Consider the following 23,380-nt stretch of genomic DNA (forward strand, 5'->3'; position numbering starts at 1 on the left):
TCAACATCATGACATCATATCAACAAGGTGAAGTTGTAATTTTTTTTCTAAACTCTTTTTTATGTTTTTCCCAAGTCATGGCTGCTGATATGAGATTGAAACTCTGAATTTTTAGTTTAACAACATGCTTTGATTTAGAGAGTAACAGAGCCAGTGTCTAAATCCAAACCCAGTTTTATATATATATATATATACACACACATATATTTACACCCATTTAATGTATATATGTATATATATATATATATATATATATATATGTGTGTGTGTGTGTATATAAATCACCTGTACTTATGAGTCATGCTCGTCTTTCTTGATGATCCTTATAGGACAGTTATTTTTTATTCTGCCAGCATCCAAACATCCATGGTCTCTTGGACACCAGGAAACCCTTGTTGTGCCAAGTCTCTTGCCAACCGTAAAATGGCTCCCTTAGATAAGATATCTTCTTCCGGTGAGTCTGGGCCCCCACGAGCTGCTGAGCCGCCCGCGAGCTCACACCGGCTTCTCTTCAGCCTCAGTCAGTGCGCTGCGGTTGCCGTCATTCTTGCCGCTGCCCTTCGTCGCTGTACTGCAGCCGTGGCCACCCGAGACTTTCTGTACCCTGTCTTGGCCCCCAGCCCTGCCGCCGCTGTCCAGTCCATTCGCTGCTATTCTCATGGATCACATGAGACAGATGAGGAGTTTGATGCTCGCTGGGTGACATACTTCAACAAGCCAGACATCGATGCCTGGGAATTGCGTAAAGGGATAAATGATGGAGGAAGGTCATTGGTTAAATAAAAAGAAACTGCTTGGCCCTCATTGGTTAGAAGATAGGTGGGAGGAGTAAACAGAACAGAATGCTGGGAGGAAGAGGAAGTGAGCTCAGACTCCACAGCTCTCTTCTTGGGAGCAGACGCCTCAGCAGAGATGCCATGCTCCCGGCTCCTGGGCAGACACATGCCATGAAGCTCCGACCCAGGATGGACATAGGCTAGAATCTTCCTGGTAAGTGCACCTAGGGGCGCAACACAGATGATTAGAAATGGGCTAAATTAATATGTGAGAATTAGCCTAGAAGAGGCTAGATAGAAATGGGCCAAGCAGTGATTAAATGAATACAGTTTGTGTGTTGTTATTTCGGGCATAAGCTAGCCAGGCAGCCGGGGTGCTGGGGACACAGCCCCACCACCCCTATTTACTATAGATGAACACACTTGTTGGTTATGATTTGGTTCCTGAGCCCAAAATCATTGATGCTGCTTTGCGTGCATGTAGACAGTTAAATGATTTTGCTAGTGCTGTTCGCATCTTGGAGGTTGTTAAGGACAAAACAGGACCTCATAAGGAAATCTATCCCTATATCATCCAGGAACTTAGACCAACTTTAAATGAACTGGGAATTTCCACTCCAGAGGAACTGGGCCTCGACAAAGTGTAAACTCCCGTTTATGGGCTTCCCAAGGACTTAGTGCTATTGCTACTTGATTAAAATAGTTGCCTGGAAATGTTTTATTTGAACAAATTTTCCTTTGAGTATCAAACCATGTAATAGTAACTTGGACTTTAATAAAGGGAAATGAGTTTGAACTGAAAAAAAAAAGGATATCTTCTTCCCTGCTCCCATATCGACCCTTCCTCCATCTCAACCATCCTATTCCCCCAAGCTTTCCCCCATCATCTCCTTCTCCCTTCTCTCTCCCCTTCCCCCAACCTACCCACCCCCCTGCTCCCAACTTTTGCCCTGCGATCTTGTCAAATTCCAATATCCAGGAAGATAACTCTATGTTTTTCTTTAGGTTCACCTTCTTATTTAGCATCTCTAGGATCATGAACTATAGGCTCAATGTCCTTTGTTTATGGCTAGAATCCACTTATGAGTGAGTACATACCATATTACTCTTTTTGGGTCTGGGTTATCTCACTCAGTAAAGTGTTCTCTCTTTCCATCCATTTGCATGCAAAATTCAAGATGTCGGGTTTTTTTTTTACTGCTGAGTACAACTCTAAAATGTATATATGCCACACCTTCTTTATCCATTCTTCTATTGACGGGCACGTAGGTTGTTTCCAGGTTCTGGCTATTACAAATAGTGCTGCTATGAACATAGTTGAACAAATGCTTTTGTAGTATGATTGGGCATCTCTTGGGTATATTCCCAAGAGTGGCATTTCTGGATTCTGAGGTAGGTTGACTCCCAGTTTCCTGAGAAACCACAACACTGATTTCCAAAGTGGTTGCACAAGTTTGCATTCCCACCAACAATGGATGAGTGTTCCCGTTACTCCACAACCTCTCAAGCATAGGCTATCATTGGTGTTCTTGATTTTAGCCATTCTGTCAGGTATAAAATGGTATCTCAAATTTGTTTATATTTGCATTTCCCTGATCACTAAGGAGATTGAGCATGACCTTAAGTATCTTTTAGCCATTTGAACTTCTTTTGTTGAGAATTCTCTGTTCAGTTCAGTACCCCATTTTTAATTGGGTTAATTAGAGTTTTAATGTCTAGTTTCTTGAGTTCTTTATATATTTTGGAGATCAGTCCTTTGTCTGATGTGGGGTTGTTGAAGATCTTCTCCCATTCACTAGGTTGCCTTTTTTGTCTTAATGTCAGTGTCCTTTGCATTACAGAAGCTTCTCCATTTCAGAAGGTCCATTTATTCATTGTTGCTCTTATTGTCTGTGCTACTGAGATTATGCATAGGAAGTGGTCTCCTGTGACCATGTGTTGTAGAGTACTTCCCACTTTCTCTTCTATCAGGTTCACTGTGTTCCAATTAATATTGATGTCTTTAATCCATTTGGACTTGAGTTTTGTGCATGGTGATAGATATGGATCTATTTTTATTCTTCTAGAGGTTGACATTCAGTTATGCCAATACAATTTGTTAAAGATGCTTTCTTTCTTCCATTGTATAAATTTAGCTACTTTGTTGAAAATCAGGTGTTCATAGGTTTGTGGGTTAATATCTGGGTCTTCAATTCAATTCCATTTATCAACATCTCTGTTTTTATGCCAATACCAGAGTGTTTTCATTACTGTAGCTGTGTAATAGAGTTTGAAGTCAAGGATGGTAATACCTCTGTAAGTACTTTTATTGTATAGAATTGTTTTGGCTATTCTGAATTTTTTGTTTTTCCATCTAAAGTTGATTATTGTTCTCTCAAGATCTGTGAAGAATTTAGTTGGGATTTTGATAGGGATTCATTGATTCTATAGATTGCTTTTGGTAGAATTGCCATTTTTACTATTTTGATCCTCCCAATCCAAGAGCAAGGGAGATCCTTCCATTTTCTGGTATCATCTTCAATTTCTTTCTTCAAAACCTTAAAGTTCTTGTCAAATAGATCCTTCACCTTCTTCCTTAGAGTTACTCCAAGATATTTTATGCTATTTGTGGCTGTCGTGAAAGGTGATGCTTCTCGGATTTCCCTCTCTGCTTCTTTATCCTTTGTATATAGGAAGGCAACTGATGTAAGTTGGTCTTCTGTGTATGTGTTACTTTCATTGGTCAAATAATGAGACTGCCTTGGCCTTTGATAGGACAGCAGCTTAGATAGGTGGAGTAGACAGAACAGAATGCTGGGAGAAAGAAGCAGAGTCAGGCAGATGCCATGCTTCTCCTACCCAAGATGGATGGTGGTTAGAATTTTCCCAGTAAGCCACCACATCATGGTAGTACACAGATTACTAGAAATGGGTTAATCAAGATGTGAGAGTTAGCCAATAAGAGGCTATAAATAATTGTTTAACTGAATACAGTTTCTGTGTATTTATTCTGGGGACAAGCTAGCCATGCGGGAGCTGGGCGGGACAAAAAGCAGTCCTCCTCACCTCTTCACTACAGGCAACTGATTTTTTGGAGTTGATCTTGTGTCTTGCCACATTACTAAAGGTGTTTATCAGCTGTAGGAGTTCCTTGGTAGAGTTTTTGGGGTGCTGTATCTATTGAGGTTTATTTTGTTACTGAGTATGTGGTCCATTTTATATAAGGTTCCACGAGGTGCTGAGAAGAAGGTATATGCTTTTGTGTTTGGGTTGAATATTCTCTTAAGTCTTTTTGTATCATGACATCTCTTTGTTCTCTTATTTCTCTGTTAAGTTTATGTCTTGTAGACCTGTTCAATGGCAAGTGTGAAGAGTTGAATTTTCCTACTATTTGTGTGTGGGGTTTGATGTGTTGTTTAACTTTTAGTAGTGTTTCTTTTACATATGTTGGTGTTCTTGTATTTGGGGTATAGGTGTCTGGGATTGAAACTTTATCTTCATAGATTGTTTCTGTTATGAGTATAAAGTGTTCTCCAAGTCTTCTGATTGATTTCAGTTAGATATCTATTTTGTTAGATATTAAGGTAGCTACACCTACTTGATTCTTATGTCTATTTTTTGGGAAAACATTTTCCCACTCCTTTTCTCAGAGATAACGTCCATCTTTGAAGTTGAGATGTGTTTCTTTTACAAAGAAGGCTGGATCCTGTTTTCATATCCATTCTCTTATCCTGTATCTGTCTATAGGCAAAGTGAATTTATTGATATTAGTCACCAATAGATGTAAATTCCTGTTATTATTTGTGATAGTGGTTGTGTGTTTTCTTTGTTGGGGGTATTGCTAGTGGAAATATATGTAGTGATGAGCTGCAGGCCACTTCCCACCACCCAGCACCCAGCCACTGGCTACCTTTACCCTAAATAACAACACACAAATTGTATTCATTTAAATACTGCCTGGCCCATTATATCTAACCTCTTCTTGGCTAACTCTCATATCTTGCTTAACCCATTTTTAATAATCTGTGTAGCACCATGAGGTGGTGTCTCACTGGGAAAGATTCAACATGTTTGACCTGGCGGCTGGCTCCATTGCGTCTGACCTCACTTCCCTTCTTCTCAGCATTCTGTTCTGTCTACTCCTCCCACCTATATTCTGACCTATCAGGCCAAGCAGTTTTCTTTATTAATTAGCCAATGAAACACCAGATAGAAAGACCTACATCAAATATATCAGTTTCCTGTATTTTTGTGGGTACAGTTAGCTTCCTTGGGTTGGGGTTTTCTTTCAAGTATTTTCTGTAGCACTGGGTTTGTGGATACATATTACTTAAATCAGGTTTGTTATGGAATATTTTTTCCTTCAATGATAGTGATTGAGAGCTTTGATGGCTATAGTAGTCTGGACTTGCAACCATGGTCTCTTAGTATCTACAGCACATCTACTCAAGACCTGGTTCTTTGATAAAATCAACAAGATTGATAGACACTTATCCAAACTAATCAAAAAGAAGAAAGAGACAACATTCAAATTAACAAAATCAGAAATGAAAAGGGCAACTCAAAGGAAATTCAGAGAATCATTAGGTCATATTATAAATACCTGTACTCCACAAAACTGGAAAATGTAAAGAAATGAACAATTATTAGATAGATATCATATACTAAAATTAAATCAAGACCAGGTGCTCAATTTAAGTAGACCTATAAAATTCAAGGAAATAGAAGCTATCATCAAAAACCTCCCAACCCAAAAAAGCCCCTGGCCAAATGGATTTAGTGCAGAATTCTACCAGAACATCCAAAATTACCTAATACTTATACACCTCAAAGCATTCCACATAATAGAAATAGAAGGGACATTGCCAAACTTTTTTTATAAGGCTGCAGTTAACTTGATACCAAACCTACAAGGAACACTCAACCAAGAAAGAAAATTACATACCAATCTTACTAATGAGTATAGATGCAAAAATACTCAATAAAACACTGGCAAACCTAATCAAAGAACACATCATAAAATCATCATGCAAAAAACTCAAGACCAAATGGTTAAAGACCTGAAAAACTACCACACTGAACCTGACAGAAGATAAAGTGGAATGCACTTTTCAATGCATTGGCACAGGAAATGACTTCAAAAATACATCCTCGGTAGCACAGATACTGAGAGCAACAATAAATAAATTGGATCTCCTGATACTGAGAAAAAGCACACAGTCAATAAGACAAAAAGGAAGCCTACTGAATAGGAAAAGATCTTCATGAAATACACATCAGACATAGGACTGATCTCCAAAATTTATAAAGAACTTATGAAATTAGACATCAAAATTCCAAATAACCCAATTAAAAATGGGGTGCAGAAGTCAACAGGGAATTCTCAACAGAAAAATATCAAATGGCCAAAGACACTTGAGGAAATGTTAAACATCCTTAACCATCAGGGAAATGCAAATCAAAACAACTGTGAGATACCATCTTACACCTGTCAGAATGGCTAAGATCAAAATACCAATGATAGCTAATGGCAGAAAGATTGTGGAGTCAGGGGAACACTCATCCACTGCTGCTGGGAATGCAAACTTGTACAACCACTTTGGAAATCAGTATGATATTTCTCAGACAATTGGGATTCAACCTACCTCAGGATCCTGCAATACTAGTCTTGGGAATATACCCAAAATATGCTCAATCATACTACAAAAGCATTTGTACAATTATATTCATAGCAGCATTATTTGTAATAGCCAGTTCCTTTAAACAGCCTATATGATTCTCAGCCAAAGAATGGATACAGAAAATGTGGCACATCTAAACATTAGATTACTACTCAGCAGTTAAAAAAATGAAATCTTGAATTTTGCATGCAAATGGATGGAGTTAGGAAACCCTAACTGAGTGAGGTAACCCAGACCCAAAATCATGAATATAGTATGTATTCACTCATAAGTGGATACTAGCTATAAACAAAGGACATCAAGGTAGGGTAGCAGGCCACCAAAGTAACATTGGTGGTTTGGGCTCCATTCTGGAGATATAACATGGGGATAATACGAACAATGTCTATGTGTTCTTCAATCTATTACATTGATAAGGTGACTCTTTCAATTGCATGTGTAGTTAACAGCAGCCATAGTAGGAAGATCTGTCGTAGCAGAAATTGAAAGTTATCTCACACAGTTTTGTGTCCTTAGTATAAAGTAAATTAGCTTATATGATTGGTGTGAAAGGTAGATGAAATTTGTTTAGATTATGGAGATGTACTGGAGTGGAACAGACTGAGATAATAATTGTTGCCTGGTCCAAGGCCATGATGGGTTCACCCACAGAAACAGCGGGCTCGAGCTAGTGGGAGTTCCCTGACACTGGATTGACAGCTGGGGAGCTAGCCTTGTGGGTAGTGACAGTTGTGGGTTATGGATAGTGTGTGAGGTCCCTAGCAGTAGAATGAGTATTTATTTCTTTGGAGTCCATTTCCTATGGAGGGGTACATTGCTCAACCTAGGTACAGGAGGACCTTGGTTCAGCCTTAATTGTTGGCACAGGCTTTGTTGACACCACATGGGAGACCTCACCCTATCTGTAGGGTGTATAGGGGTAGGGTGGTTGAGAGGTGGGAAGAGTGAGGAGGAGGAGGAAACTGTTGCTATTGGTATGTAAAATTATATATATATGTATATATATACATATATATGTGTATATACACACACATACACAATGGTGCCCAATGTTACCTCTCACTACATACATTCATTCACTGACAAAAAAAGTTTTACTACTAGAAAACAGATCAATGTAATTCCTTCCATTTAAACAAAATATCCAGACAATTACAATATTATGCTACAACCTTTTGATTCCAAAAATTTTCAAATTGGTTAAATATCAAATTGTTGTATCATAGCTGTAACTTTTAACTGCAGCTACTTTCTAATGAGCATTATTTGAACTTGTCTTTTCTGTGTTATGATTCTAAATCATCACCCCATAAATTATATATTAACAAATACATATAAATAATTCTGTAAATACAAGAATGGAGTATGTGTCAGTAGTATCTTATGGCCACATCACTCCTTTAAATAAAATCTCACTTGTAAGAAACAAAATAAGTTGATTCTAATCATGGAGCCTTATTTCTTGCTTCCACTGTTGGTTTCTCAGAGAATTCTCAGAAAGGATTTCCGATTAGGCTTTGTAACCCAAGTGGGGCCTTCACAGACATGAATGGCTCCAGTTGATATTTCATGAGGTTCACAGAGACCATCATTCATTTGTGTAAAGCTAATGTTCATGTATAAGGTGTTGTCAAACCCAGGTTGAAGTTATTGACTGGAAGACTGACAGCAGTGCATCTGAATGACTGAATAGGAGTTATGCTCAGTACTGTACAGGATCTCAAGTTGGTTGGGCTTTCATACTCAGTATCTGTAAAAGAAATTACTACTCTGTTCTTGTTTGTGGCCTAGAAATCTCAAAAGTCTTTCACATGATATCTTGTCTATATAATAAACAGATGTCCCCCCAGGAGATATAGATTGGAATTGTTAAAGGGTTACACTGACTGACATGCATGGTTTGCATAAAAAGAGACTGAGGAAAAATGGATGTTACCTTGTAATATCTTGACTTGGAAAATTCAGTAGTGGGCTCAAACCCTGTCGTTGATATTTATTTAAAAGGATTTCACTTGCAAGTATAAGTATCAAAACAAAACAAAATATACCTTATTCTCTGTAGCTCATAGAACCTTCTCAAAAATTGACCACATACTCGGTAACAAAGCAAACCTCCACAGATACAAAAAAATTTTTGTGACTACATGTGTTTCATCGGATCACCGTGGATTAAACTTAGAATTCAACAATGAGGCTACCCCCAGAAAGCTGACAAACTCATGGAAACTGAACAGTCAACTGCTGAACCACACCTGGGTCAAGGAAAAAATAAAGAAATTAAATTCTTCCTTGAATTTAATGAAAATAAAGAGACAACATACTCAAACCTATGGAACATGATGAAAGCACTGCTAAGAGGAAAGTTCATAGCACTAAGTGCCCACTTAAAGAAAATGGAGAAAGCACACATTGGAGATTTAACAGCACACCTGAATGCTCTAGAAAAAAAAGCAGACTCACCAAGGAGGAGTAGAAGACTGGAAATAATCAAACTGAGGGCTGAAATCAACAAAATAGAAACACAGAAAACAATCCAAAGAATCAATGAAACAAAAAGTTGGTTCTTGGAGAAAATCAACAAGATAAATAAACCTCTATCCAAACTAATCAAACGGCAGAGAGAGAACACACAAATTAATAAGATCAGAAATGAAAAGGGGGACATAGCTACAGACACAGAGGAAATTCAGAGAATCTTTTGATCTTAATACAAAAGCCTGTATGCCACAAAACTGGAAAATGCAAAAGAAATGGACATCTTTTTAGATAAATACCATATACCAAAGTTAAACCAGGACCAGGTGAACAATCTAAATAGACCTGTTAGTCGCGAAGAATTAGAAGCGGTTATCAAAAACCTCCCTACCAAAAAAAGCCTAGGACCAGATGGTTTCAATGCGGAATTCTACCAGAACTTCCAAGAAGACCTAATACCTATACTCCTTAATGTATTTCACAATATAGAAACAGAAGAGTCATTGCCAAATTCCTTTTATGAAGCTACAGTTACTCTGATACCAAAACCACACAAAGACTCAACCAAGAAAGAGAATTATAGACCAATCTCACTCATGCGAATCAACGCAAAAATCCTCAACAAAATACTGGCAAACCGAATCCAAGAACACATTAGAAAAATTATCCATTATGATCAAGTAGGCTTCATCCCAGAGATGCAGGGCTAGTTAAACATACGAAAATCTATCAATGTAATCCATCATATAAATAAACTGAAAGAAAAAAACCATATGATCATTTCATTAGATGCTGAAAAACCATTTGACAAAAATCAACATCCCTTTAGGATAAAAGTCTTGGAGAGATTAGGAATACAAGGGTCATACCTAAATATAATTAAAGCTATTTACAGCAAGCCGTCAGCTAACATTAAATTAAATGGAGAAAAACTCAAAGCCATCCCACTAAAATCCGGAACACGACAAGGATGTCCACTCTCTCCATACCTCTTCAATATAGTGCTTCAAGTTCTAGCAATAGCAATAAGACAACATAAAGGGATCAAGGGCATACGTATCGGAAAAGAAGAAGTTAAGCTCTCGTTATTTGCAGATGATATGATAGTATACATAAGCGACCCCAAAAACTCTACCAAAGAACTCCTACAGCTGATAAACACCTTTAGAAATGTGGCAGGATACAAGATCAACTCCAAAAAAATCAGTGGCCTTCCTATACACTAAGGATAAGGAAACAGAGAGGGAAATTAGAGAAGCATCACCTTTCACGATAGCCACAAATAGCATAAAATATCTTGGGGTAACTCTGACCAAGGATGTGAAAGATCTATTTGACAAGAACTTTAAGTCTTTGAAGAAAGAAATTGAAGAGGACACCAGAAAATGGAAAGATCTTCCTTGCTCCTGGATTGGGAGGATCAACATAGTAAAAATGGCAATTCTACCAAAAGCAATCTATAGATTCAATGCAATCCCCATCAAAATCCCATCAAAATTCTTCACAGATCTGGAGAAGACAATAATCAACTTTATATGGAAAAACAAAAAACCCAGGATAGCCAAAACATTCTTATACAACAAAGGAGCGTCTGGAGGCATTACCATCCCTGACTTCAAACTCTACTACAGAGATACAGTGATGAAAACAGCTTGGTATTGGCATAAAAACAGAGAAGTCGACCAATGGAATCGAATAGAAGACCCTGACATTAACCCACAAACCTATGAACACCTGATTTTCGATAAAGGAGCTAAAAGTATACAATGGAAAACAGAGAGCATCTTCAACAAATTGTGCTGGCAAAACTGGATGTCAACCTGTAGAAGAATGAAAATAGATCCATATCTATCACCATGCACAAAACTCAAGTCCAAATGGATTAAAGACCTCAATATCAGTCTGAACACACTGAACCTGATAGAAGAGAAAGTGGGAAGTACTCTACAACACATGGGCACAGGAGACCACTTCTTACATAGAACCCCAGCAGCACAGACATTAAGGACCTCATTGAATAAATGGGACCTCCTGAGACTGAGAAGCTTCTGTAAAGCAAAGGACACTGTCGCTAAGACACAAAGGCAACCCACTAACTGGGAGAAGATCTTCACCAACCCCGCAACTGACAAAGGTCTGATCTCCAAAATATATAAAGAACTCAAGAAACTAGACCGTAAAAGGCTAACCAACCCAATTATAAAATGGGGCATTGAGCTGAACAGAGAATTCTCAACAGAAGAGGCCATTTTTTTGAAGGAGCAACCTTACCTGCAGTGAAGGAAGAAGGATTAAAGAAGACATGGATAGAAGCTGAGCCTTGGCACTATTATGTAAGATCAGAAGCCCTGTAAAAACCTGAGGAGAGGCTATTGGAAAAAGTACAACCTACTTGTATTTTAGACCCCAGTGTGGTGGAGATGGAAGGACAGGGTATGACCAAGGGCAGTGGCAGGTCTAGAGTGGACCTGGACCCAACAGTGAGATTACGTTTTTGGTTTTTGATGACAGAGCCAGAGTTACCTAATCTCTGTGAAGGCCAGAAAGTTGTGATTGAGTCCCATACATTGAAAACTAAGTGGTTTACCCTTCTACAGTGTTTTTAGACTTTAGTTTGTTCAAACTTTTCCCTTATTCTTCACCTTTAGACTAAGAGTGCATTTATATTGATTTTGGTTTTAGTTTTATTTTTGTCTTACAGGAGCCAAGAGATAAGAGTCTATGGACTTTTGAAGAGTCTTTAATTATTTTAAAGAACATGAAATTTTTCAGTATTTTAATATGTTAAAACTGAAGGGCTTTTACAAATATATATATATATATATGTATGTATGTATGTATGTATGTATGTATCACAATATTAACCGAGACCTAGGGAATAACCATGAAAGGAAATATTATGGCTTAACAGTGAAGCACGTATGTGAAGGGTAAGTACTCAGTGGGGTTGATTAATAATTTGCCAACTTAACAGAAACTAGGGTCATCTGTAAGAAAGTAAACTTAATTGAAAAATATGTTTCTATCTGATTGGCCTGTAATGGAGATTGTGAAACATTTTCTTGATTAATGTTTGATATTTCAGAGCCCAGCCAATTAGACTTCCTATCACACCTGTTCAGGTTATATTGAATTATATTTTAAAAAGCAAGTTTTGTGAGCCATGGATTTAAAACTAGTAACCAACTTCCCTCTATGACCTCAGTGTCAGATCTTGCCTTGAGGTTCCTGACTGGAGTTGGAATGTCTAAGCTGATATAAACCTTTTCCTCCAAAGTGGTTGTTGATCATATTATTTTATCCCATCAGAAAGGGAGGCAGTTATATGCTAGGGAAAGCTTTCTGATGACCATTATCAGGCAAACATTTTCATGAACTGTGCAAGTGAGAATGTTAGAATCTGGATTATGGAGATGGTCCAGGTGGTGTTGTTTCCATCAGAGCTGACCAAGGAAAGTCAGTGCTGCAGCCTCAAGACTAGATAAGATCTCAAAGTGTACGGATGGCACTGGCAGTCAACCTTAAGGAGAACTCAAAAGGAAAATTTGGTGAGTAATGAAAGCAACTGCAAGTAGGCCTGGGAATACAGAGAGATCCAAGAGTTCTGGATTCAAGCAGAACTCACTAGGAAATTTGGGTGCAGTTGCCTTGAAGCTTCTTCTGGGAGAGTGGGAATGGCAAAAGCAGGTGAGGTTATGTGGAGATCACCAGGAAAACTTGATGCATAGTAGATGAAATTCCAGAGAGGCCTTGGACTGGACAGACGGTTGAAGGAGGCTTAGTTCTGAGTGGAGGATGCTGCAGGGGAAGATCTCACAGAATCTGCTACAAAGGAGCAATGTATGGGAGTCAGGAGGGATGGTACTAGTAAACTAGGCAAGCCAGGTATGTGTTCTGTGCATTTAACTGTGTTGGAACTTTAGACCAGGGAGTATGGGTACTGGCAGGGGATGTATGCACCAATACAAACTGGTGCATAATCTGAACTTATTGCACTAGTATTTGTCAGTGTGGAGATGATACAGGCAGACCTGTTTCTGAAGACAAGACCAGGGAAAGATGATACAGCAAATGTTTTGTCGCAGACACTGTTGGGAGTAAATGGATAAAACTGGCCAGTGAAAATAGGTAAAGATGACCAGAATAGTCTGATGCATGACCTGCATATCAACACTTGGAGTGTGCAGATGATACAGGTAGGCGTGGCTCTGGGGGATGGTGAAGGAGAATTAAACTAAAGAGCTGCAAACCAAGCTATGCCTGGGACTGTGGGGATGAAGCTGGCACACAAACTTCTGTTGAAATTATGTTGCAAATTTGGCATAGGTAATGAAAGGGAGCTATTCCTAAAAGAGTAGATGTGTTCTACACAGCCTGGGTTCTGGAAAAGGATCAGGGAAACATGGTGCAGGAACTAAATGGGTAGTTCTAGGCTTTGACATGCTGTGGTAGGGCTCCTAGGATCCCACCAAACAGACCTAGAGAGGATCTATGTTTCCAGAGCTAAACATGATAATGTTAATACATCCCAAACGGAAAGGTTTCTGAAGGTACTTCTTAGATAAATCCAGAGCAACAGTTGGGTGGCCAGAGCTAGAAGTGGAAATTCCGAATGGTCCTGTGGAGCAAGTTCTGTGACTCTTATCCAGTGAAAGCAAAAAGCCATTTACTCATTCTTTAGCCAGGAATCAGCTTTTTAATTTGGGACATGCCAGCTGTTGTCAGAGAGGGAATCACCAGGAAGAGAAAGTGCCAGAGCTGTGTGACTACAGAGAAGCCTAATAGTGCACATAGTAGGGATCTTTTTGATTCTGTGGTAATGTGGCATGGAAAGAAACAAGATATGAATGAGCAGATCTAAACCTAAGAGGATGGAAGTCACAGAGGTTGGAAAGGTTCAAGGAATCTGAGAATTCTGTATATGTATATCTAAATTGGCAACCCCAAATTACTCGTTGGGTTGTGGATTTGACATGAGCAATCCCTGTACTGGGGATATTTATAATGTATGACCACAGCGGGATATGCATTAGTTGGAATTACTCCACAGTTTTAAAACCTGCTTCCAGACAATGTTTTTTTTTTTTGAACTCAGAGAGCAAATATGTCATGCAATCTGAAAACACACAGCTAGGTATTAAACAAGAAAGTGTGACAGACTGAGGGTAATTCCATCAGGCATAGCTAATATGCCTACTGTGCATCTGATGGCAGGCATTGGATAGTGGATATCATATAGGATGTCTTTTTGCAGAACTTATCAGGGAAATCTGTTGCAGGAGCTGCATCTCCACAGATAGATCTGAGAGTGTTGGGGAGGCACTGGTGCAGAATGACTTAGAGAGCACACCAAAACAATCATGGTTTAGATTCCTGCAAACACAGGGTCAAACTAAAGTGTAGAGATGGATCCGATGAATTTGGATTTGGTGAAACTCAACATGAAATCTGATGTAGAAGTTGCATGACTACTGGTTGTGTTAGAAGTCTGGTTTTGAGGCTGTGAAATGCCATTCTTGGAAAATCCACATGCAAAGTCAATGTACAGTTGGCTAGTCCAGAGATAGCAGAAGTGAGTTGAGTGTCATGAGGAAAACTGGTGACTGATTCTGCATTCAGGTCTAGGGCTTTGTGTGTGGAAATGAAGGAGGTGTATGTGGAATAGGGGCACTCACCAGGCAAATCAATTATATTGTGTGATCACAAGTAGGAGTGGGGACATGGGGATAACTGACAGCTGAGGTTTTTGCAGTAGGAAAATGGCTAAGCAATGTGTGTATTGAGAAGTAGGTATCATATCAAGGCACTGGAGCAAGATCTGTTCTTATGGTACATGGCAGCGAAAGCCAGTGAATGAACTTGTGTTACCAGAGCAAAGCCAAGGAGTATGGAAATGACACAGAGCAGAAGAGGTTATGGGGAAAATCATCATGGAAATTAGTGCTTAATCTGTGTTCCCACAGATAGGACTTGGGACTATGAAGAGGACATGAACATGAGTTTATGTCTTATGGATCCATCAGGGAAAGCTGGTATAGAAATTATATGATGAGAAGTACTATTAAGAGCATTAGGATTAAACAGAAGAGTAAGATATGGTCAAGAGCAACAGGGACATCCAATGTATAATATATTCATGCACAGTCAAGAATTGAGGATTGCAGATTATTCTGGTAGGCCTGGCTTTAATGGGATTAAGCAGGGAATCCATATAGAAGCAGAGATGCAAGAAATAGGTCTTTGTGCTTAGACATTGACCTGGTGAATAAAGTTATGTAAATCTAACAAGGAAAATCAGAAGCCCTAGGCCTTCTACGTGTGTGTGTGTGTGTGTGTGTGTGTGTGTGTGTGTGTGTGTGTGTATTACAGCCGTGTAGACTGGTCTTCTTTTGGGACTCCTATCAATGGCAAAAGGGGCTATCGCTGAAGCTGTTGCCTACTTTTGGGACCCTTTCTGCCTACCAGATTACCTAATGAAGCCTAAATAAAACAGAAGATGCCTAGTCTCACTGCAACTTGATATTCCGTGATTGACTGAAATCCATGGGAGGCCCACCCTTTTCTGAAGAGAAACAGAGGAGGAAGAGTGGATGGAGTACAAGGCATGATGGAGAGGAATGGGTTACCTCATAGATTACTGGGAATTTCCATTTTCCTAGGTTTATAGCTCATCCCAGAGATGTCCCAGGAGCCAGATGTCTCTCTCAGTACTCTCCCTCCATCTTCCCTTCACCTGATCCCTCTTGTTCCCATTCCTTACCTGCATCTAGACCCCTATCCCATCCATCAGTGATGTCTATTCTATTACCCTTTCACAGTGAGATTCTCAAGCCCCATTGTGACCCCTTGTTAATTAGCTTCTCTCTGAACCTGTGATTGTAGCATGGTTATCCTCCCTGGGCCTGTGATTGCATCATGGTTACCTTACAGCTAATATTCACTTATACGTGAGTACATACAATGATTGTCTTTCTGGGTCTGGGTTACCTCACTCAGGATGACCTTTTCTAGTTCTACCCATTTGCAAGCAAATTTCTTTTACTTTATGAAATGGCCTACATTCTATGGATGCCAAGCATGGGATATCCTTATGTGAAGTGGGGTATATTTGAAGTTAGTGAGATTGCCCAGTGGCTATGTAAGCTTGCCATCAAGCTTAATATGAGTTTGAACCCAGTATTTCAGAAGGTAAAAACAAGAAATACAACTCGGGCAAGCAGCCCTCTGATCTTCACACCACATTTTCTGTGAGAGCACACTGGGAATGCTTGGCAATTTGGAATATTAACAAACAGGAAGATATGTCTGACTGTCCAGCGTTCAGTATAGTCTTCATACTCCATGACAAAGGCACACACTGTCTGCAGAGCCAACACTATGAAGTCCAGCTCTGCCTTCAGGAGACCCGAGATTCAGAGGGTCTCCAGATAAAATGGTGTTTACTTTTCTGTTTATGTGTCAGTTTCCTTACAACCTTCTTTCACGTGATATTTATCTTGTGATAAATGTTTTTGCAACATGCATTTCACCATTACTTTTGCTTGCTACTGCTTGTCAGAAATATCTGAACGCATGATCATGGCCTTCAGAGATTGGGATATGAAAATATCCAAAGAAAGAAACAAGTTAGACAGAGGAAGAAGTCATTTAGACAGACCAAGAGAATCCATTTGATGCTTTATTTAGAACAAGTTGGGAACTATAGGAGTTTTGTATGTCAATAGGAAACTCTTTCTAGGAACCTTCTGACAGATGTTGTAAATGTAGGAGTCCTCACTTCAGATTTCCTGATCAGCCACAATAGAAGCACACTTGGCCTTCACTTGATTCTGTAGTTTCAAAGAGTTCATCTCAGATAGAAAGAATATCACACCAATGAGTGAAATGGTGGTCATCAGTACCCCTACTGGGAACACAGCAGTATAGTGTTTGCTTATTAAGGCTTCTTTTTTAACTGGAAAGTCAGGTGGAAAGTCAAGAGTGGTTTGGCCATAATGATCTACAAAGTGGTTCCAGCTCACAGAAACAAATGTGAAGATGCTGCTAACATACAAAACAAAGGCAGCAACCTTGTAGCAATATATCTGCATCTCAATAAATGGGTCTTTCATACAGCCAATCTTATTGGCAATTGACCCGAAAATCAGAACTACAGGCTTCATCAAAACAGTCCACATTATCAGGGTTTGTGCGTACTGAAATTCCGGTGAAATGGTCCATGTGGAATTGATAGGGGTGTGCACCAGAATCTTGGTTACAGTCCCTGAGACGTTAAACTCTTGAGGGTAATAAGCTTCCCACAATCCTAGGGACACAAATTGTACAATCTTGTCATCGAATTCCCACAGGCGCCAGGATTGGCTTCTTGCAATGATTGTTTCAAACACCAAAGCTGATAGGCTGCAAAGGAGGCCACTCAACTTGAAGAAGCACTCCTTCGCATTGGCAAATCTGAAGATGAAATTCAACAAGTATATGGTCAAGTCAGGAACACAAAGGACAGTGGAAAACAAAATGAGACATGGTTTACAGAGTAATAAGTTCTCATACCTTGTCCTTGCTGTCACATAAAGTTGTATTTAAATAATATACTTATGGCCAAAGTTCCCTCTATAAGAGGTTTTGATTAGCAATTTCACTGTATCTATCAAATGCTGAAATGTGCAGATTTTTAACTAAACATTTAATGCTCGGAATTAATAGTGAATAAAGATTACAACGTTTACAACACAATGATGTTTAATTAATCAGTCTTTACAATACATAAAAAAGAAAAAATAGCTTAAATGAGAGGTATAGGCAGAAGAAAGCACAAATATCTATAAATTATGGTAGTGAACTTATACAAATTTAATTCACCTATATTGTCTGCTATATTTGTAAATGTGTATGCTAGTGTACGTGTCATGGGAAAACATATTTGAAAACCTAAATTCTTATTATGTGACCAAAATTAAAATCTGTATGTGAAACATGAGCCCTCATGGATATTTCAATCATTTCTTATAAATTACTCAAACATACACATTAGAAAATGATCTTCATTTCATTGCTGAATATGAAGTATCCCAACTGTCTTATGTGAGCAACTATCTTCTCCAGCACCAAATTAATACTCTACATTTACTGTATGCACCAATATATTTAGATCACTTCTTGGTTCATATCTTTGGATGCAGGCTTAATGTTCATGAATAACTATGCCCTGAAGGATGTCACTGTGTTCATGAGCAGAAAGCAAGTTCAGGCATGTACATGATAATATTGCCACCTACAATGCAGAAGGTTTGAGTGGCCTACAAACTGTATCACTTTGCCAGGAAAATTTCCTTACCCGCTCCCCATTACTCCACATTCTCTGTGGAATGTACTTCCTAACGGGGTAAAGGCAGTAGCTCTACTAAATTGGGAAGTCACATCAGCAAAGTGACTTTAAAATCTAGTATGAATTGAGTAACACCCTACCCATGCCCTCTTCCTTGTTAAGGCAGATCTGAGCCTTTTGACGTCAGAATCAGTGAGTTTTGAAGCACAACCAGAATCAGGGTGGAAAATTCTGTTGTGCAAGACAAATGAGCTAGCATGGCAAGATTTAGTTTTGCCCATGTCTGAAACCCATGGAGGAGGTGCTTATGCTTCATAAAGATCCAATTTGAAACCCTCCATGAAGCTCATCTTAAGCTTTTACCTTTGTTTATCCAGGAGGAAGAGATCCATTTGAGGAATGTCGCGATCATAAATATCTTCAAAATAGCAGGAAATGTTGGACAGGGAGTCGCACAAGAGTTGAATCACCTTCAGTAAAAGAAGTTCTGTTGGGCAGATATTTCAGCTCAGAATGGTGTCTCACCATCAACCCCTGGAACCAACCCCTTCCTCTGCTTTGCTTAGTTGAAGCCTCATTTATACTCTTCAGGGATATTAGCCCATCTGATAGTCCTGACCCTCCAATGAGATTCACGCAATCATTACCCCATTAAATAAACAGAAAAAACCACAGAAAGTCTAATTCACATACTCAGTTTCAGGAAACTACAAATGTATAAAGGTCAATACAGGCTACAGAGCCTTCACAGCTACACAGGGATTCCCAGTACTTATATTCAGTAGGATTTACTGACATAGAAATGATAGCAACAAAGAGTTGAATCTTAGGTCATTGACTTCTTTGACCTTCTATGTCTCCTGAAATTGAAAGCTTTCAACAGAAACCATGTAGAAAACATAAAATACTTGCCTCTCTTCCCTTCTATGAAGGCCAAATGCTAGTGACTGCTCAGTATGAGAGTGACTTTAAAAATTCTTGTTTCCGTAGCTACCAGAGATGAATGTCACATTATGAGCAAAGAACCAGAGTCAAGACATATAGTCTTAAAGGGCCAGGGTGGTTAATGTCCCTCTCATATGTATAAGCCCTTAGGGATATAGTTGATCTATTAAAGGTACAAATTAATCTAGAATTAATTTGAAAAAATTATCATAAAATATAAATTTATCATGATTTATCCCTTCCACAACGTTTTCTAATCCCTTTGTTTCCCACATCTCTACCTGCCCACTTGTTCAGTCTTTGCTTTCTCTATCTCTCTGAAAAAAATCTTAATACTGGAAAGACAAAAATACAAAATGAACACATGGCATAAGGTTTGCATTGGCCAGCTACTGCTAGTTATGAGGCCTATCTGGAATGTATTGAGTTTTCCCAGTTATATTCCTTTGAACAAAACTGATTTTCTTTTTCCAGCACGTATCAATTGCAAATATCTTCTTGGTTAGTGGAGATTTTTTGTGTCTACTACATAGTTAATAATACTGGCATATGGTCTGGTTTGAATGAGTATGGGTCTTGTTTGTCCTTTCAAAGTCTCCTTCAGTTCTCATGTGGTATCTGTCTTGTGTCTCCAGGACACTGTTTCCTAAGAGTCATCCACTAACTCTGACTCCTACAATCTTTCCCTCTCTTCTACTGTACAGATCCCTAAGCCTTGAAGGGGGAAATCTGATGAGGACATTCCATTGAGGACTGAGTATTTCAATATGTCTCATATTCTGCAGATTGTCCAGTTGTGGGCCTCTGTGTTAATTACCATCTAGTACAGAAGTTTCTATGATATGTGTGGGGTATAGTGGGACACAAATCTATGGGAATAGTTCTTTAGAAGTCATTTTATTTCAGTATTCCTTTTCTGAATAATAATAATAATAGGAGATTTAATATGACCTATCTAATTCCAGATTCTTTTCCACTTCAGTGGTGTCTTCTCATGCAGTGGATCATAAATTCAATAAAAATTTGATGAGTAACCTCCTTCAGCCAAAGGCCTTTGAAAGGCTGGACCAGGTTGAGGCAAGACTTTGTGTACAAAAAAGCCACAGTCCCACCCACTCACCCTCTTCTTCCCATGTACCACACCTGGATATTTCATTGCAGTTATCCATGAGTTCCCTTTTAGTAAACAAACACCTTAATACACCCTATTCAGAACTAGTGTGGGATTCCTTTATTTACTCCATCTGGTGCCCCCAATATGGGAACAAGTCTACACTTATTGGGACAGCCCCCACTCCTGTGGCACTCCTTGTTCACCAGCCTGTCTGCCGCTGCTTAGTTACCTGACTTTCCCTACCCATGGCTCACGACTCACATGCCATTCCTTTTATAGCCAGTGATCCCTGTGGTGTTTCTTCTGCCAGTAGTACATAGTTCATGACTCACAACTGAATGAAAGCTTTGGGTTTCCTTCTTATTCTGACCACTAACTCTCAGAATCACTTTAATTGTCCTTAATAACTGCTATTAATTTGTTAAACAAAGCATATTTATCAGTATCAAAGAAATGATGTCCCTCTACTAGATGGCTACAACCATGACACCTTCTGGTCAATACAGATTATTACACGTATTCCAATTCACCATAATTACCTAAGGCAGATTAAGATTTGAGAATTAAATGATGACTAACAATATTACTATTTATGGATTTACTAACCAAATTTTACTTATGCTATTCTGCAAGGCTTATGTGATTTTCGTGATACATCCATTTATTTGATTTTGGGAAATAGTTTTGTTTTTTTGTATTATATCACTAAGAATATAGTTTCATAACAGAGCCAAGAATGAGACACTTTTAGAAATGGTAGAGTCTTTACATACTAATAATAAACAGCTCGTTGAAAAATTTATACTATCGAAAAAGATAACATTAATTTAATAGACAAAATCCAGTCAATGTTGAAGGGTGCTGAGATAATATCTGAAAGAAGTCATGATGTTGAACTTACCAATAGGAATCTGTTGAAAAGTTATGATAGGTTAATGGATAAGGTGTCTCTCCAGGAGGGAAATATGTACACCATCACAATTACATCCAAGGATGAGATGTTATCTTTACTGGACAAATTCCATAACTTGGATTCATCAATAAGAGCATTTAGAACAAAACACTGGACATGAGATTCAAACTTCACAAAAGGCACTGGTAAAATAATTTGTATACTTTTTTTTTTATATTTATTTATCACTACATTTTCTCTGCTGCCCTCCCTGCCTTTTCCCTCCCCCTTCAATCCTTCCCCAAGGTCCCATACTCCCAATTTACTCAGGGGATTTTGTCTTTTTCTACTTTATACTTCTCATGTAGATTAGATCTATGTAAGTCTCTCTTAGTGTCCACACTGTTGTCTAACTTCTCTGGGATTGTGGTCGGCTAGACTGGCTTTCTTTGCTTTATGTTTAAAAACCACCTATGAGTGAGTACATGTGATAATTATCTTTCTGTGCCAAATAATTTGAAAATATTGAGGAATCAGGAACAAGACAGGCTGTCCACTCTCTCCATATCTTTTCAATATAGTTCTTTTTTTTTCCTTAGAGAGGAGATGCCCTTTATTCAGACTTAGGAAAAACCTTCTGTACACAGCTGCTGCGCAATGGAATTCCCCCCAGGCAGGTGGAAATTATCACACCCAAAGTGGAGTAAACAACGCCCTATAGCAAATCACCAGGCAGGGCAGAGGGAGCCCGGGATAGCTGGGAAATGCAACAAAATGTCTGGCCAGAAACTGTCCACAAGATGAACCCGGCAGGAGGGGTAGACCTGTGGGCCCTATACCTGCTGACGGGCACTCTAGGCCCATCTAACATGCTCTGCAAACACAAAAGAACAAGAGCACCTTTTCCTCTCTTCCTGGGGAGAAGTCAAGGTGCCCTAACAGGGAATACAAATAAGAACCTTTCTATAGCGTCATACTGAGCTAGCAGCAATTGGCGCTCTGAATCTCAGTTTGGGGGTCGTTAATAAAGAATGCCCATTTTTAGGGAGGATTGGGCCTGGTGGAGTGTTAGCTGGGCTATAATTCTCTGCACCAGAGTAAAGTGTGGGGACAGCACCAGAGTTGATTAAACAATGTGGTTTATAGTTTATGTATATAAAAAGTGACTGAGCCCATTTTGCCACTGGGCATGTGTATCTTGGTGTGCCCTTTCCTATTATGTTTTTGTTTTTCCTACTTTCTTGACCTACATATAGAGCTTATAATACTTTTTATTAAAGCCTTTTGTATGAATACAAGTACCTTACAATCCCAGCTAAGTAGCTTTCTTAAAAATTCAGTTTTTCAGAGGTACACGCCTTTAATCCCAGCACTCAGGAGGCAGAGGCAGGCGGATCTCTATGAGTTCAGGGCCAGCCTGGTTTCCAAGAGCTACTTCCAGGACAGGCTCCAAAGCTACAGAGGAACCCTGTCTCAAAACAACAACAACAAAGTTCAATTTTTTCAGTTTTTTGCTTATTTGACTTTGTTCAATATGTGCTTCCCTTTTTATATGTGTATGTTCACATGGGTGTGGTGCATATGTGTACACGAGTTTTAGGGGTCCCAAGGTCAATGTCGGATGTCTTTTTCAATCACTCACCTCCTTATACACAGAGGTAGGGCACCCTGTTAGCCCCAGAGCCGCTGGTTCCGTTCTGGCTAGTCTGTTTTCTCTGGGGAATTTACACCTCTGTCTCCTGACTGTGGATTACAGACAGGCTGCCACGACCACCCAACTTTCACTAGAGTCTGGTCTTCAGGCTTGCATAGCAAGTGTTCCCACCACTAAGTCATCCAGAGCCCTTCATTGCTTCCCCAAGACAGTGTTTAACTATATCTCTTCTTCCCGCCATTTAGTTAGTTACTTTAAATCAATGTAATCCAATTTTATTTTATTTTATTTTTTTTTCTGTTTTGGATTTTTATTTTCCAGCCCCACTGAGTAGTAGTACACCATAATTTACTGAGATACAAATCAAAGAAACAAATGCCTGACACTCCCTTCATTATAAAATTAAAATTATGATTCATGACTTAACGCCAACTCTTGATGCGGTACTTAATGTACTTTTAGAATAAAAATATCTTCCATTTGTATCACATTTTACAGTTTCAAATTCATTATTTCATAACGCACTGTGTTGTTTCTTT

At 39.0% G+C, this 23,380-nt stretch overlaps 2 protein-coding genes across 2 annotated transcripts; one reads left to right on the forward strand and one right to left on the reverse strand.

The window, feature by feature from the left end:
- The first annotated feature begins 423 nt into the window (after window positions 1-423).
- LOC121443068 (cytochrome c oxidase subunit 5A, mitochondrial-like) lies at window positions 424-1,572 on the forward strand. Its single transcript, XM_041644752.1, has 2 exons — window positions 424-750; window positions 1,190-1,572. Exons 1-2 carry the CDS (start codon window positions 424-426, stop codon window positions 1,421-1,423), a joined length of 561 nt encoding a protein of 186 aa, XP_041500686.1. The 3' UTR covers window positions 1,424-1,572.
- Window positions 1,573-16,689: 15,117 nt separating this feature from the next.
- LOC121443069 lies at window positions 16,690-18,628 on the reverse strand. The gene is made up of 2 exons (XM_041644753.1): window positions 18,600-18,628; window positions 16,690-17,362 (listed from the first exon to the last, which is right to left on the reverse strand). The coding sequence occupies exons 1-2, from the start codon at window positions 18,626-18,628 to the stop codon at window positions 16,690-16,692; spliced, it is 702 nt and encodes a 233-aa protein (XP_041500687.1).
- Between the last annotated feature and the right edge of the window lie 4,752 nt (window positions 18,629-23,380).

The sequence above is a fragment of the Microtus oregoni genome, unplaced genomic scaffold, assembly GCF_018167655.1.
Source record: "Microtus oregoni isolate MIOR12 unplaced genomic scaffold, Mior012 000099F_ref0000060, whole genome shotgun sequence".
NCBI lineage: Eukaryota > Metazoa > Chordata > Mammalia > Rodentia > Cricetidae > Microtus > Microtus oregoni.

Coding starts and splice junctions, on each gene's coding strand:
- LOC121443068 (XM_041644752.1), top strand. CDS start 424: ATGGCTCCCTTAGATAAGATATCTTCTTCCGGTGAGTCTGGGCCCCCA. Junction 751..1,189: donor CCTGGGAATTGCGTAAAGGG/ATAAATGATGGA, acceptor TATTTACTATAG/ATGAACACACTTGTTGGTTA.
- LOC121443069 (XM_041644753.1), bottom strand. CDS start 18,628: ATGGATCTCTTCCTCCTGGATAAACAAAG. Junction 17,363..18,599: donor TTCCTCCTGGATAAACAAAG/GTAAAAGCTTAA, acceptor TTTCATCTTCAG/ATTTGCCAATGCGAAGGAGT.